Source organism: Anser brachyrhynchus (assembly GCF_964034855.1).
Source record: "Anser brachyrhynchus genome assembly, chromosome: 2".
NCBI lineage: Eukaryota > Metazoa > Chordata > Aves > Anseriformes > Anatidae > Anser > Anser brachyrhynchus.
This window is the reverse complement of record NC_137695.1, coordinates 104,271,980-104,290,144: the sequence shown is the minus strand read 5'-3', so window position 1 is coordinate 104,290,144 and position 18,165 is coordinate 104,271,980. Positions and strand designations below refer to the sequence as shown.

At 34.9% G+C, this 18,165-nt stretch overlaps 1 protein-coding gene across 11 annotated transcripts in view; it reads left to right on the top strand.

Moving 5' to 3' along the window:
- LOC308189046 (cadherin-7) overlaps positions 1 to 18,165 on the top strand; it is a 92,173-nt gene that overhangs the window by 33,602 nt on the left and 40,406 nt on the right. For all 11 annotated transcript variants that reach the window (XM_080578668.1, XM_080578662.1, XM_080578670.1 and 8 more), the window contains 2 exons: positions 9,759 to 10,053; positions 17,498 to 17,617. In XM_080578668.1, the coding sequence (XP_080434794.1) occupies positions 9,759 to 10,053; positions 17,498 to 17,617 (415 nt within the window). The remainder of the gene's footprint in view (positions 1 to 9,758; positions 10,054 to 17,497; positions 17,618 to 18,165) is intronic.

The window sequence follows — 18,165 nt, the reverse complement described above, 5'->3', positions numbered from 1 at the left end:
GTATCTTGCATTTTATTTGCCATGTTGCATTTTTTAAGCCTGTTCACTTTCATAAATGCTACATGTTGGGAATGCAGGAAGAGAGCATCCTTTATTTTACTGCTGAAATAAAGAGCAGTGACTTTAGGAGAATTTTCTCTTATAGCTTCAGTGATTCTTGGCAACAAAATAAATCAAATCACTGGACCAGGAAATGCATTGTTTTAGTACAGAGCAGCAAGTATTTGTATCATGTGAAAATACTAGTGGTATGTATAAAAGAGAACTTAGTCTCTCTCTTCTGATAATAAATAGATGCAGAGACCCCTATACAGCTAGTAAGAACAATTACTCAGGAATTCATAAATACTATTTCACTCCGGTGGTATTTTCATGTGATTTAATCAAAAAATAAATCTATTTAGATTGAAGCAGAAATAGTTTTTGTTTTGTAATTCAGAGAGCAAATCCACTACTCTATGGCTTGGTTTGTCAGTGATACAATTCCGTTGAAAAACTCAGAATAAGAATTCCAAGGAATAAATACTGGTGTACTGAGAGTGTTTTGAAAAAAAATGTGATATGCATATTATTTACATAGGAAAAATTTGGAACACTGGAAAAACTTGAAGTGTGTATATGAGGGAAAATCAGGCCTGTTTTCCACTTCAACCATGTTATGTTGCCTGCAGGCTCTTGGTGGTGCTACAATACAGTATTGTTGGCCCTCTCCCCCTAGTAGATATTATGCAATTAGTACATGGTGATGCAGAGTATACAGATGGCTTTTACCTCCCAAAGCTGCCAAACTGTCTTTTAAGAGTGTGAATGACAAATAGTCGTTTTGGAGAGTGACATGCCATGATGATGGCCCATTAAAACTCTTCAAGAATACTCAGCCAGATACATATGCCCACTCAGCTCCATCTACAGCAGCAGCTGCTTCTGAGTTCCTCCTGTAGCTGCACTGATCTTAATGGGCTGGCTGCACAAGTCCCTGTTGCCACAGGGAATTTCATTCCCTTATTAAAACTGGGGGGGGAGAGGCACGGATTTATGCGTACGTCATCTGCAGAAGTAGGAAAAGAAGACACAGTAAGGAAATATATGTATGAGTGTGTGCATATGTATGTATATATGCATACACATGCATATACAGGCATTGTGTTTCTGTATGTACATGATCACTATCGGTCTATATAAAGAATTGTTATACATGTATACAGAAATAGAAAACACTATAGAAATAACTGAGTATTATTAAAATAAAAATGTTAAAAATGTGATATGGTTGCTCTTATCACGTCCAGTTTTCAGTATTTCCTATTAATTATTCAGCTTACTAGCCTTTAGATGACAGTTTCTTTTATTCCTAGGGGATCCTTTCATCTGAACTTTGTCATTCACTTAGAAGCCTTGGGGGCTTACTTAGATACTAATTGGAATGTTATGAAGTATAAGTCTTAGACTTTTGGTACTTCTATTTTGAATTTTGTTTGAATAATAATTATCAAGGAGTTAAAAAGTTTCATTGTTCTCTTTTCTGCTTCACCCTCCTTTTTAAAAAAGTTGGCAAAATCAAACATTCACTTTGCTTCCTGTCGTTGAGTTGTTAAGGTCATTATCCTCTTGGAGCATTGATCAGTCACTAGAGAGTGTAATGGCTATATTCTTTTTTCTGAACTTTTCCACAGACATGTCTGAACTTTTGACTGGGGAACCATCATGGGGGAAGAAGGAGACAGTGAAGCCTAACTGCTTATTCCAAATTTGATGATGGGAGACATGTCTGAGGAAATTAATAAAATTCTTATTATTTTAATTTCTTAGGCATAGAAGCATGCGTTCTGTAGCAGCAAGAAATGGTTCAGAAAGTAAATTAATAGGGCAAATAATTATTTTTTCAAGAATGATACCTAGTTCATTTAGAACAGGCTGATACTTAAGCTACTCTCCCTGCCCCTCAGCCAGTTTTCTTTATTTGCTCCCCTGATTCCAGAATTTTAATTCCGTAGACAATTTAAATCTCACCCTCTATTTTATTTTTACTTCAGAGTAAAAAAAAAAAAAAAAAAAAAAAGACAGTTGATCAGATTTAGGTTATCAGCCTTTTTTTTTTTTTTTATCATTGTTGCATTACACACAACATGAAAAGACGTTGAAAGATGTTGGTAACACTATACAACATTACTCTTAAATACTGTGACTGCCTAACACTATTCAGTCACTGAAAAAACAGCTCGATTACTATTTTTTGATTTTGTTTCATTAGTATTTTTTTCCAAATTTTTTTCATAATGTTTCCTCTTATTTCAACTTGTTGTTTTTCCTTTTCTCTGTGTCCCTTTGTCCTCATCTTCATGTTCCATCTCCTCTACCCCATCACATCCCTTTGAGGTCTTTCATCAGTCTGTTTCCCATTCAGCTTCTCTGCTGGTCCCTCAGAACTAGCTATGTTCTCACACGTGTTTTTGTTGTTGTTGTTTGCTTGTTTGTTTTTAATCTCTAGTTCCTCTCTCCTCTCTTTAACCTATTTATGTATTTATTCATTTATTTTATTTGTTATCATGCATCTACATGAATACTTTGACTTTAGATAGAGCGTTATACTTACTGGCTATATATACACTGTTGAATATGAAGACCTCTAAGCCCAAGATACACAAACAACATATAATTTGCCTGCAGGAGGGCTATTAAGGACAAGCTGTGGGGTGACACAGCTGGTACTCCCAAAGGGATGTTCTCTGGTTTTACCTTGAAGGTGAAATGCACTCATCTGATATGTAACCTCTCATTATGCATGTGACTTTGGGATGTTCTCGGATAGATATATTAGTTTGTGGTCATTTGTAGGACAGCAGTGTTACCAGATGCAATATAAAAGAGGATTTGGAGACTGCCTGAGTTCAGGCAGACTATAAGGATGATGCTGGGAATGAAGAGATCTCAGGAATGTCTTGGACCTCAGTCATTACAGCAGCTCTTAGGTCTTCCGTCAGCTCTGGGCACTCTAGGTGCAATTTTCAGGGGTTTAGTTCAGAACAGAGCAGAAATTTTGTCTAGGTTGACTGGGTTTTGAACAAGGCTGTCACAAGCTCCTTGTATTAGATAAATATAATGTGGTTATGCTGTGATCTGCAGCATGGGACCTCGCTGCATTCCCATGTGTCTTTGCTCTTTCCTGACAAGGAGAAAGTCCAGAGGCAACAAAACAGTGCATGAAATTGCTAGTATTTCAAAGTGGCAAATTTTGCCACTGTGGCACTGTTGTCCGTACTGGTTCCCTATCACATTGATAACATTCCTGAGATGAGGAAACAGGCAGCATAAGTATGTACTCTCAAATTTCTTCTATTCAATCTCCCTTTTATTAAAAATACTAGGGGTTTGGGGTATAACCATTTATGTTTACTTGATCTCTTGTCCTTGATAATCATCTGTTATGCTGGAAGCACAGAACTTAGAACAGAGTATTCCATTCTGAGACCAAGCTTGTACTATAGTTTTATATAAATTAATAAAACCAAAAGCAAACAAAAGCCCTCCATTTTTATTTTATTTTATTTTTATTTTATTTTATTTTATTTTATTTTTATTTTATTTTATTTTATTTTATTTTATTTTATTTTATTTTATTTTATTTATTTTATTTTATTTTATTTTATTTTATTTTATTTCATTATTTATTTTGTTTTATTTTGTTTTATTTTGTTTTATTTTATTTTATTTTATTTTATTTTATTTTATTTTTTCATTTCCTCAATGTTTCTTGGAGGAAGGAAGGAAGGAAGGAAGGAAGGAAGGAAGGAAGGAAGGAAGGAAGGAAGGAAGGAAGGAAGGGAAAAACTCATCACCTGCTGAATAATGCTTTCACTGCCTAGGTATGAAATGAATCATGTGAATCACAAGGCTTTGCTGACATCAACAAAATGTTGAAAAATCTGTTTCTGTCCCACATTACTTTTGTAATGAGACCAAAAAAAAGAAATTCAAAAAGATGTCTCAAGCTGTTGGTAATGAAATACAGTTACAGTTTACAAAAGTGAGACTTTCATAGCTTTCTCTGAAAACAGAAACAATATCAATAACTAATGTTTGTAAGGCTCTTACACATGGTGATATGTGCACAAACTGGATTTAAATGGTGACTCCATTGTCTATGCTCCACTTTAAATATTAGTTATTGACACAAAATTGTTCCAAATCATCAGTACTGAACACTTAGTTATCCTGATAGTTAATAAATATAACATCATTTATAAAAAAATACTGAAAATACAAATGTCTATTAATTTATGAGTTATCACAATTCAAAATACTTATTGACAGTTATAATCTGAGTGGAAAAGGCATTTTAAAACCTCAGAACAGAAGTTTTAAGAACTTTGCTGTTGTGATGAGAACAATTTAAAAGAAACAACCAAGTTAAGTCTTTGCTTGTAATCGCCTACTTTCCTTCATCTAGCAATTACATGTTTAATATGTATACAGTTGACAAGTTTCTTTTCTGTATCTTCCCTAAAAGCAGTTGGGGCATACTGTATATGAAGACAAGAGTGCTTTTCTCCCACAGTCAGTTCTGTGTAGTTTTGTGCTAGAAAGTTTTGGTTATAAAATAGACAAGAAGATTACTCATAGCTTGGTGTTCTTTCTTTTTTTTTTTTTTTTTTTTTTCCCTTCCTTGTTCCTCTGTGCTTTTAGAGACAAGGCAGAAATAAAACTACAGTTTAGCCACTTCCACATCACCAAGAAGTACAGATGCCTGCACAATCATGAGTCATATTTTTATTTCTTTCCTCCCTTTCTAGCTACTTGCACATCAAGAAAGGAAAGAGTGCAGGCAGGCAGGCTCTCCTTCTTGAGAAAACTTCAGTTGTTTTGCAAGTAAATGATTTTTTCTTCTGGCATCAGGGAGATATGGAGCTGGGTTTCACTGAAGTATCTCATATTTGCTATGTCTGTCCCTTTGCCATCATTACTGTGTGATCCTGCTGCTGCTGCAAACCTCCTCAAGTTCTCTCTGTGCTTTTCTTCTTCACCCAGATTCAGCCCTGAATCTGTAGAGTCTGCAGTGAAACATCATCCATGCTACCACAGTGAGGAACTTCTATAAAGTGAGATCTTTGAAGGAGAAAAAAGGAGAAGAGCATATGAATGTTGTATCTACTTTAAGGGAGCCTGAACAGAAAATCAGAGCAATAGAAAACCTCTAATTCAGAACTCAGACAGATCAGTGGTGGCCAGATAAATTGTTTTTAATGCATTGCAGTACCTCTGCTTACTGATAAAAATAAATGTCCTTCTCTACTGAAAACACTGCATTAGCCTACTTTAATGGCAAGTGATGCAAACTACAGATCTGCACCTACAAATGCATTAAACCCAAAAAGCTATTGAGTATTCAGGATCTTGAAGGAAACATAATATTTAGGTTTGAGTATTCCCTAGAATGTTCATGATTCTAAGAGTCCAAATAAGCATAAATCATTGGGTGAGACAGTATACTAAGCATTTACTGCTGCAGAATGAGAAATGTATGTGAAGACAAAATTTTATTCATCACAGGAATTAGGGTAGACGTGCCTTTGCTACTGAGTCAAACTGAGTGCTCTCTTCTATCACACATATCTAAACAAGCATTTTCTAAATCTGAGGGGAGATTTAGAGCTTGGTTTAGAAGATTTAAGTGCTCTCTTTTTAGTTTGATTTCATAGACAGTAGAAGATACTCAGTAAGTTCTCTTCTAAAATAAATAAATAAATAAAAAAGCTCGCTTCTAATAAGCACTCACACTCTCTGCCTCCACAAAGCTTGTGTAGCTTTCCTTATTATATCTGTTTGCTCTCTGTTAACCTTTGCAGAACTTCAGAAGTTGTTCTCCTGTCTAAAAAGCATCCTCTCTTTCTGCAAAAGCTTGCTGCTTTCTTTCTCTGTTTTCTGTGCAGTGTATTGCAGAGAACACCCAACACCAAAACACCTAACATCTTCATGTTGTATGTATGTGGAATCTAGCAAAGAAGCAATAGGATGTGGACCATGATGGATATTTCATGGAGGTGGCAATGAGTGGAATGAATTGGAAGCATGATAACAATCTATAGCATTCCCCTTTCAGAATGGAACAGCAGGAGAAATGAAGATGCCTTATACCATTGCTTAGATTTCTATCTTTTCAAAAGAGCTGTACAAGGATGAGAAATTATTTTATTTGAAATATTATTTTTTTTTGCAAACTGCTTCTGAAAGAAAATCTTTCTGTGATATTCCAGAATGAGATCAGATGAGATTTACCCAGTGAATCTTTAAATCTTCCATGTCTCTTGAAACAAGAATTTAAAGTTGAGTTTGTCTTGCTCCTCTGATATTTTTGTCATTGTGTTCAGCTGAGCTGCAGTTCTGACTGTTATATGGATCTCTCTGTAGAAAGTATCAGGAGCAATAGACAATCTAGTAGATGGCACAGATATATTTCTGAAGCCTACAGATTTTTCTAGAATCTTCCTGTAAAGTACAACTGTTCTGGGGACTAATAGTATTTTGGATAAATACCGTCAAATCAATTACAGGAAAAAATAACAATATGTACTTAATCAGAGGTCTCATACTTAAGTGTGCTTCTTCATTAAAAAAATAAATACATAAATAAATAAAAGGAAATAATGTATTTTCTAAAGACAACTTTGTAAGGAAAATATCAATTCTCACTTCATAGACTCTTAATATAAATAGCTGGACAAATAGAGGTGGTGTCAAAACTGCACCAAACATATATCTGGATTCTGTAAGAATAGCTTATTTTTGTATTGTTTTCTTGTGTTGTAGTTTAAGTGACCTCACACTGACTCTAAAATACACACAGAAATGTTGAGACAAATCCTTGAGAGTGTTTTACATAGAATTGATTATACCATAGTACAAGAAATGAACTAATTCTTTATCTACATCACCTTCCCTGGGGTTAAGTAGGTAGAGAATGGTACTTTAGTAACTTGAACATGGGCCGGTGTTATTTTATACAGGCTAAGTAGAAAAATAAATAAATAAATAAATAGATATTCAAAGAAGTTTTATTACTCAGAACTTCAACCTTGGAGTAAAAGAGGCCATTGCTAATCACTTTACTAATCTGTTTGCAGTTTTCTTACCAAGGCATAGTTCCAAAAAGTAGCTTCTGTTCAGTATTTCACTCCAGGGCACCAATCAGTGTAGTGCAATCCGTGTGGAGATTTATGGACCTCAGAGTGGAACACCTTAAAAACAATGTGTTAATCAGAAATCTACTGTGTGAGCAAATGGGAAATGCTGAAGCTGCAGATTTCCTTTTTTCTCTGGGATGTGAAAGCCTTAGTCAGTGCATCTTTGAGGATTTACACTTCTGTTCTCTCCCCTGAAGGTCTCTTTTCTTTTGAAACACTGCTAGAAAATTACTTAGGATTGGTCTTGATACAAATCCAATGTGAAAAGGAGGTTGTACAGCCCTGCAGTGTGAGACCCAGGCATGAGTGTTACAGTATGACGAACTGACAGGTGAGGCTTCGTTCCTATGAGGTAGAGTGAAGTTGTTCTCAGCAATTTCAGGTGTGGACTCAGTTCCCTTACCTGCCTGAAGAGATCTACTTTCACAGCTCTAACCTTCAGGCAGCTGCTCTACCTGATAAACAGCACTTCCTTAAGTATGCCACAGAAAGTGGAGTAATTCTTACAGAGATAATGGGAGCATTAAAGCCACCACAGGAAGACCAATTCTCTACTAGAACATGATATATGGAAAAAACTGAATTTCTTCAGGCAGAAAAATGCATTGAATCTTTATACCTCATAGTTTCAGTTCTTAGCTAATGTGGTGCTCAATATTTCATTCTACACTGCAGTAATCTGGCTATGTAGGGAAAACTACACAAAGCCTCTGCAGCACACAAGAGAACCCAGAAAATGTGCCTTAGGAAAACAAACAAGCAAACAAACAAAAGCCACACAACCAAACAAACAAATAACAAATCAACAACAACAAACAAGAAGCCAAACAGATTCTTACTTGCATACACCACTGTTCCTTTTTAAGAAGGATGAGTACTCCTTCCTGTCAAGTTTGAAAAAACAGCAAGAGCCACAGCTACCAGATTTGTGAGACGAACAGCTGTATAGTTTATTGAGTGAACTCATTATGGCTGAGGAATAGGCAGTTCTGTGGATATTCGAAGAGACTTGGTGTGAAATACATTTTCCCTTGATCTGCTCACAGTGTCAGCATTGGCTACACCTCAGTGTGCTAAGAAGCAGGACTTTAAAGGTTTGGGAAGCTCCACCAAAGAAATCTCAGAATTGTTTAGGTATCTCAGGAGTTAGGAAGCAGTCGAATGAGGATAAGCTATATTTTGAAATAATGTACCTAATCTTTAGATACCCCACTTCTGTTTTTTGATCCACTCTGAAGCTCAGATTTCATTCTTGTCTCAAAAGAGAGAGGAAGTGCACTGTAATTGCATGAGATACCCTGACTGTGTAAGACAGTGTAAATGAACAAATGTGTAAGAAATAGGCAGGTTTTTACCCATCTGAAAAATTCAAAACTGATCACCAGTTCTTCCCTGCTGAAATAAAAGAAGGTTTTGCAGCTGTACGAAGTTGTGCCTGAGACAGCAATTTACTGCAAGTGCATTCTGGAAGTGATTACTATCTCAAAGATAATCCCAACTGAGAAGGGAAAAAAAAAGACCTCCTCAGTGGAGGACATTGTAATGATGATGACAGTAGAGTTACCTCCAAAACCAGTGTGATATAGAGTTAAGAGCAGATACAAAGTAGACAAGAGAGAAAGAATCTTATCATCTTTAATATTCTCCTCAGCTATTTAAAAATATTGAACAATTATGGTGTGTGTGTTACTTTGACATGATATCTAGATCAATTATATTGTTGATACAAGTTTGAAAAGTATATCAGAGGTGTTTGAGCCTGCATTCTGTAACAGGAACATGGGACTCAGTAAACATAAAAGAGCTACAAAAACTATGGAATCTTGTTCCATGACTTAAAAGAGCCTTCATGATGAGGAAGAAAGCTCCTTTCTGTAAAGATGTCTTGCAGTTTCAATGGGAGATACATTTTGACCCGGGGAAACTACACTTGTCATTTGATATTCAGTCAGCGTTAGGACATTTCTTCGTCTTTCTCAAACTTTGTATTATTCTGAAGTAAGATGACAGAAAGCAAGATATGGAAGTGAAGCTACAGGTCCATTGCATAGTATTGAGAAACCTATTGGCCAGTTCATTCTATTCATTTGATATATTTTAGTGAACTACACAGTAAACGTTGTGGAAAACAGTACGTGGTTTCCCATACATGCATAGGAGTAAACAAACACTGACATTTAGTTTATAATGACATTTATTTGAAGTCACACCCTTTAGTAGAACAATAAGAAGAAACCAAAAGTCAGTTACATTTAGGGGGGTAGTAAAGTAATGGTTATAATAATAATGTGTGTGTGTGCATGGCTACGTAAATCTTCAGAAGGAGAAGACTATAAGACGATATAAAATGTATCTGAAAATGAGATTTTTGCAGAAAGGAATGAAATTGTCTTGCTCAGAAGAGTAAGCTGACAGATTCTAATAGTCCCTCATGTGCTGTGCCTGATAAACATTCAGCTTATCTTTCCAAGAACAATAAAATTTCATGTACTACTGCTTGACATAAGAATTATTTTTACATATCTCCATGCCACTGACTCTCTTGTAAGTTAATCTCATCTCTCATCAATTTTTCACCAGCTTCACTCTGATGTTGATAAAGGAGATGGTTCCATCAAATACATCTTGTCAGGCGAAGGGGCAAGTTCCATTTTCATTATTGATGAGAACACAGGGGATATTCATGCTACAAAGAGGCTGGATCGAGAAGAGCAGGCCTACTACACACTCCGAGCACAAGCACTAGATAGGCTGACTAATAAACCTGTGGAACCAGAATCTGAGTTCGTCATTAAGATTCAGGACATCAATGACAATGAGCCAAAATTTCTGGATGGTCCTTACACTGCTGGAGTTCCTGAGATGTCTCCTGTGGGTAAGTGCAAAATACACCGTCGATGTTGTGAGAAATTTTTTCCTATTGCCTTTTTTTAAATTTCATTATTTTTTACTGTATCACAATAAGTTACTTAATTATCTATGAGCCACCTGCAACAGTTATATATATTTCAACGCTGAACTGAAAATAGCATACTAGATTAAGTATTTACCCCTCGATAATGTTGTGAAACTCAAATAGCTATTCAGGGACTCAGATAAGCATTTTATGATGTATTTCTCATTCCAGTGCCCAGAGGCTTTGTCTTGTAATTCTCATTAACAATAATAAGTTTCACACCTATGCTATGGTACTCAGAAGTGATAATATATCATTTTGTTCAGATAAAGTCTGTTCTTAACAAATTTTTCACATTCCTACTAATGCATAACATTTTTGGTAAGTGTTGCATATATTGGTAACAGTTTATTGTGTATCTTTTCTAATACTCAAATCCAGCTCTCTGGAAAATATATGCAAGTACCAGATATTGGGGTACAGCTGGGGGTAGTTGGTAAAATTCCAGTGGAATCAGAGAAGAATAGCTGTTAGAGGCTTCAGACCCTCTGTTAGAAAAGGAGTGAAGCTTCTGTTCCTGAGTTTGAATTATAAAAGAATTTCAACATCAAACACACCATCTCTTCATTTTAAAGAGAACAAATGTTTATCTGTTGTCAGGTGCTTGTGTTCCTTCAAAACCTGTCTGATTCAAGCCAGATAAGAATTTTGCCCAGAGACATTTTGTTGAATTTTAGTTTATCTTGAAGTTCTAAATACAAGCATGACATTAAAAAGCATAAGAACTTCATCTATGTCAGTGGAAATACATGTATGGGAATTCTTACCTCTGGTTAAGAAAGTTTTATGGTGACTGAAAGTAGGAATGTCTTTGTTTGACTGATTTTAGACCACAGCAAAATTTGACACTCTTAGGTAAGCTGCCAATATAGAATTTGCTGTAGTGTTCTCAAGACATTTTTTTATATATTTTTATTTTTATTTTTATTTTTGGACACTGAACAATGCCTCTAAATTAGAGTTAGAGAGAGAAAAAAAAAGAAAGAAAGAAAGAAAGAAAGAAAGAAAGAAAGAAAGAAAGAAAGAAAGAAAGAAAGAAAGAGAGAAAGAAAGAAAAGAAAGGAAGAAAGAAAGAAAGAAAAGAAAGGAAGAAAGAAAGAAAGAAAAAGTATTCCCTGCCTGTTTGCCCTTCAGCAATCATTAGTCAACACTGCTTTTACATTTGAGTCTCAATTTAGGAGCAAATAGAATATTAGTAAAACAATGCTAATGAGTTTTCTATTTATTTATTTTACTAACCAGTGAGCTATCTCTTATTTGATACTTGGCACTTATTCATTATCACTCAAACACTATGTGAATAGCTGAAGAAGCAGTAGCATCCTTGGAAAGAAGGATGGACACCATAGCTTTTGAGCAGCATTAGGGTGGATATGATATCGTGATACATTGCTGAGAACTTTTTCCTACTGAACTTGGCAAAAATAATCAGATAATATAAGACTATAAAACCTATATTTAGCACTGTAAAAACATGCTCTGTAAATATATATATCTATATATAGCAATTGATGTTTTGTTTTAGGATTTGATTGTTAGCTGTAGAATGCTACAATAATTAGATTTTTACACCTTTGTCCTTCTCCTTTAAGAATAATATCTCTTAATTTCCCTCTTGGATGAGTTACCACTTTCCTGTCCTGCACTGATATATTGACATATGAACAACTCCTGTAAATGTCTGAGGTTTGCCTATACACACAGATCCTTGCCCCAACCTCCCACAGATGTTCCATTTGTTCCAAAAACACATTGGGAATCTACTCTTGGGAAGTGCATGTTAAACAATGGGTGACATAAGGACTATTTTTCAAAATGAGATGGTTTTGCATATTTTGATGAATCTTTACCACATGAATGTTTGAAAGAAATTCTATCCTGTATGAACAGCAGCACCAAATATATGTTCAACTTAGGTAGAATATTGTACAAAGTTATCATTAACTGTACCTTGTGCAGTCTCTAAGATCTATGTTGAGGCAGGGCAGTTTCATCTTCATGAACTTCCTGAAACTGTACATTTAAAATATCTTCACTGTTTGTATCACACATCTACTGAATACTGAAATATTACTAAATTAAGGATTACCACGAAGTGCTTATGTGGCACTTGTCTTACATAGTTACATAGATCCATAGTTTATTCACATAACACAACTTTTAATTAACCACTCAGAGCATTTGTGAAATATTCAGGAGAAACAAAGTATATTTTTCTTCTATTTTGCATAAAATTATATCAATGACAATGATTTTTAATTGGATATTTAATAAAATGAAAGAGATCACAGGATTATAAACCTGAATTAACTATAAAGCTAGAACTATCACCTTTAACCTTAAGGATGGTTATGCAAGTGTAATGATTCTGTATTATATTTGGCAAATATTTTAGGGCATTATCTAAGGCTAATTGAAGTCAATCTTTTCTGTTATTTGAAATGACTTCGGGTCAGGTTCAAATTATATTTGGGTCTGGTCCAATTATACTGATTAAGTTGAATAAGGTAAATATCTTGATGGCTTATAAATCTATTCATAGCAAAACCTCAAAGATATGGCTTATCTGAAAATCATATATATTTAAGTATTCATTTTACTTAAAAACATCTGGCAATTTTATATTTCAAACAAAAAATTGTAAATCATACTTAAAAGAGTATTAAAAGAGCATTACTGTGATGTGTGATGTTGTACACAAAAATAGCTGATGTGAGACAAACCCATTTGGCTTATAACCAAGAGAACGGGCAATAAAAAATCCAATGAACAACACAGTTTTGGCTTTGTTTCGTTTTCTAGACTCTCCACAGATACGAAGAGCCTTACTTATTACCTAACACAAGTAATGCCTTCCTTTCTTGTTACATTTATTATTTCTGACTGAGGTGGATGGAAACACTTCATATTTATCAGAAAAAAAAAAAAAAAAAAAAGCACTTCATCTGACCTTGATGCTGGGCTGAGACCAGTCTTAGGATTTTTCTCTGAGTGAAGGCAGACTAAAGAGGAAGGGATGAGTGTAGAACCTGCTTCCAGCTACTGTACCTCCTACTTTGTGCTCCTGGAGGGGAAAGGCTGTCAAGGCATTATGGCAGCAGATCTAGCCCAAAGGCAGAAACACAGAAATACCAGAAGCTGTGGAGCAAAACCAGGCTAGGTAATTGCATGTAGGGATTAAGCAGGTACTATGGATACCTTGGTAGTAATGGTGTTTAGTATTTCTGGTATAAGCTGCTATCCCTTAGAAATGTGAAGCCATCATAGAATTGTTTTGCATATTTTGCATGCAAAATATGCATGCATGCATGTTTTGCATCATTAATTTATAATAGTCTATGTCTTTAGTAACTGTCTGCCTAGATTTATTTTTTTAATGTGGCTAAAATTCTATTTTAAGGGTTTGTGTAGTTTCAAAAATCTGCATTTGTTAAATTCATCTCATTTTGGAAACCAATTTTCCCTTAAATGATTTCACCAGTGTTAAAAACTGAAGTAACACACATTTCTCATACAAATCTATTTTAAAACTTTGATCAAGTACCACACACTGTAATAACAATTAAAAAAACCAAACAAACAAACAAAAAAACTCTGTGGAGAGGTTCCTAAAACAATAAACCTAGAGGTTTAAAAAAGATCCCTGTGAAGTATCTCCATCTCAAAACAACATCAACAACTTGCTCAACCAGCTCAGCTCACCTTTATTTGACCCTATCACAGAAAAGGCTGATCTCTGCAACATCCGACACATCTGTGAATCTTGACCGGTAAATTAAAGTACAAATATAATTCTAAATTCTGGGTCCCTTCAACAAAAGAACCTCTTTCCTTCTTTTTGGCCTAATATCAGAACTTAAATATGTCAAGTTCTTGGATGACTGTTATATTGTGATATCTACTAGTATCTGTTAAAGGTTATGTTAAAAATGACAACTTAACCATTCTGGATAAACAAAACAAACAAACAAATACCATCAACAATAACAGCAACAAAACAGAAGTCTGTGCCATACACCCAGAAGCCAGCGTGTTATTAACTATATCAGCAATAACAAAATGTGTGGAACATCCATATAGCAGCACAGACTTTCCCTCAATATTTGCTGCAATTGCTTAAAAATTTTATGAAGTGGCTTTATGTCGAATTCATTTAGATGAACTGACATCCTAGCTTTGCTACAAAGCCCTAGACAATTGTATAGAAAGATAATTATAGATAAATACATATCCAAGAGGAAAATACATGATTTTTCAGTAAATGTCTGTTGTCTTTTCAGCCTGTATCAGATATACAAACTATAAGAAATGTTTTTGTTGAAATTGAAGTCATGAAGCTACAGGCTATAACTGCATGTTAATGGGTTTGAGGTAGGGTTAGTGTCCTGTTTCTACCTCAGTCTAGGGCTCTGAACAATGCTGCGGTAAAGATTTACAGCACCAACCAGTTCATTAAATGAAAAGAAGGTGTGGTTCTGTTTGTAGATTGTCCCATGTTACCTTTGATTCCAACATTACTTGGACACTTACATGATAATTGTTTGCCTCTGTTGTGAGGTCAGGGAAAGTGTTCAGGAAGGAAGACGATTTCAGTAAAGGAACACATCTCTGTGTTGCAATGTGGATCTTTTTAAGGAATCCTTATTCTTCAAGAGAAATTTTCCTCTGGGAAAATATCTCTGGAAATCTCTACTGATCTTTCTGTGTATTATGTTTCCTTGCAACAGATCTCCTACAAGTAGGTCTATTCACATCATTAAAATACCTTATGTTAGATTGCATATATTTTTTTAAAAAAATTATATTGCGCAAAAATCTCCCTCTGGACATAGAATTTCTGGAAATTTTTTGAGTGCAAATCTCAAAGAAATAATGATAATAGTAGCTGTTTTAAAATATCTTTCTCTCCCATGAACTTTGAGGAAAAAAAAATATGATAAGCACAAAGGGACTAGGAAAGTATCATCATTTTCTAGTTGTTGATTACAGTCAAGTAGGATGAGTGCAGAAATATTTGGTGTTAGAATTTCTGCCTAATTTTGTTTGTTTGCTAGTTTGTTTGGTTTTGTTTCTAGTAGATATATGTGTTTGAATGGGAAAATCTTCAGTTTAGGAGGAAGCCAATTAGATTCAGATACTGGCTTTATTTATCTCACAAAATGTAGAAGTCTTGCTTGCCACATCAGTAGGTTTTTTACAGTAAACAAGTCCTTCTAAGCTTTCAGGATTTCCAAAATTTCTGTGATGAGATTGCAGAGCTTGTAATTTCTTTGATCTTTTATTGGTCTGGAGTCCTTGAAAGCAGCAAGAACAAGGAGCAAAGGCACAGCTCCTTGAGGTTTATAAGAACTTTTACCAATATTTGCAGACATCGTAAGCTTCACTGTCAGGGCTTAGAGACTGTGTAAATGTGGTAAGCCTGGCTTTCACAAAAAAACACAGGATGTCAAATAGTCATTAGGATACCCTTGTACTCAAAAGCTTAAGAGACTCTGGAAAATTTAAAATAGGTCTCCATATGGGTAACATTATAGAGTAATCTGTAAAATCAGTTTGACATACTGAATCAAAGCTCTTAGTGGTGAAGAGAAAATTGATGTATTTTAAGTCCTGTAACTGATAAATGACTTGATGGATTAACTATCAATTTTCTTTTTAAACTTCCCATCTACTTAATAGTTGCCCGTGAAATTTCAGGTTGAGAGGGACCTTCTCTCTGTACAAAAATATTAGACAGTCCATGAGAGTGAAAAAATGCATTTGAAATAAAATTGCAGTCATAATGCTTTGCCATTGATACTTTAGGAAGATAGATCAGGAATATGGGTTAGTTAGGTCATATATGAGTAAAGTTATCTTATGAAAGATGACTTCTGGTCAGAATTCATTCAAGTAGATCTCCTTTGTTATCTGTACCATTTTATAAAGGGCATCATTTAATCCTCTCTCTCTCTGAACCTTCAACCTGATCCCAAGACCCATTTACGATCTTCTACTTACCTGAGAATAGAAAAGCTGAAGAGAGTGAATGGTGCGCATACTATAATAAACATGAAGAATTTCAGAACTTTCTCTCATCCTTTCCTGAATAAGTCAAAATAAAACTAAGCAGAGTACAATTTATATTGAATTCATCCTGGTCACTTGTTATGGCAGTTTGTTCTTAAAGAATGATTTCTGGATTTGCTGCTTTCATTTTCACATAACAAAAAATATGTTCAGTTGGAAAACGAACACTCTTTTTAACAAATGTTTCTCTCTAATCTTGTTTCTAAATCCAGTTTAATAGGTAATCTGATCCTCAGCTGAAGATCTGCACTGGGCATCTGCCAAATTGCTACAGTATTAATTTGCAACCTAACCTCCAAATGAGTCCTTGGGCTGTTGAGTGGAAGGTCTCAATGTTCCAGACAATCTGCCAGTGAGAAATAATAATCCTGTCTGCCTATCAAAGGTGGTGACCACGGCCAAGACCCTGGCTCCCATGTGTTGGCTTATTCTGCTCTCAGCATACATCATAGATCGTGTACAGAACAAAAACAAATGGCAACATACATGGAGAACATAATAAATAGGACAGGGATGTTGAATGAGATTCTCACAAATTATACCCTTCTTGCTAGCCAGTTAAATATGTTGCTTTCTTATTCCTGTTAACATACAGACATTTATCCTAAAGAAATATTTATGTAGCAGATTATGACCTCAAGTGTTACTGAAATATTGTAGATGCAGAGGGAAATGAGTGCTTTTTAAAGGAATTTAGAGGTATCTCTCACATGTTTTTTGTCTGAGCTGAAACAGAAATTCTTCAGTCTTCTCTTGTATGAAAGGGCAAGTATTTATATATATGTGTGTTTATAAATAGCAAAATATATAATTTATGTGAATATGTTTATATTTGAATCTGTATTACTCATCATTTATAATTTTAATATGTGGACTTCTCTTCAAAGGGCAATTGTTACTATATTTCATACTTGATATTTCATAACATATTTCAGGCATCATCCTCAACCATACTTCAGGCTTCATCATCATTTAAAACACTGTTCATTGGAAGTTTGTTCTTATATATACCCTCCACCAACCAAATTTATAAATAGAGAGGGGAACTACTGAGTGATGTGGTTTCTGTTACTGTGAGTTAAACTCTGAGACTATTTAGGAAGAATAAATTCTATAATGATCAATATTATTGGTTTACAAGAAGGACCTTATATTCTAGGCTGAATCATGAAAGTGATGAACAGCTGTGAAAAAGCCACCTCACACTGTTCCAGTTATATATTGGAACTGCATGTTGCATGTAGTTTAAATCCATGGATCTTTTATGTACAATAGTTCCTTAAACATTTTGCAGGTACCTCTGTGGTTCAAGTAACAGCCACTGATGCAGATGATCCTACTTACGGCAACAGTGCCCGAGTGGTTTACAGCATATTGCAAGGACAACCTTACTTTTCTGTGGAGCCAAAGACAGGTAACTTTCCACAAACTCTCTCTACAGTAATGCTGAGAAAAAAGAGCATATGCATTAAAATTTGCTAGCAACTTACTAATATGATCTCTTGGTTAATTGAATACTTTATGATTTTGTTGATCTTTTACTCTCTTCTTCTGAATATACCACAAAAATGACACATCAGAGTGATTTGATAAGCTTACATTGTTGGAACTGAAATTTTTACCTCTTTGTCAATCTACCAACTCCCTGGTCTACTGCCTGTTCCAGTATTTCTGAACAATGAAAATTTCAAGATGCTGTGAACATTTGCTTTGTTTGTTTGTTTTGATTTGTTTTGTTTTCAGATTTTTGTTATGGAAATGTCCAAATGTCACCTATTCACCAGATTTCCTAAAGTGTAGATTTATGGCATGACCACCTCTCTCCTTCACTTTTCAAACTGTATTCTTTTGTGGGAAATGTATTTTTTATTCATTAGTTTGAACCAGAAATCATTGTACTTCCCATCCTCATCTGATACACTATCTTTCTGCCACTTTCAAAACAAATTATTATGGGATTTC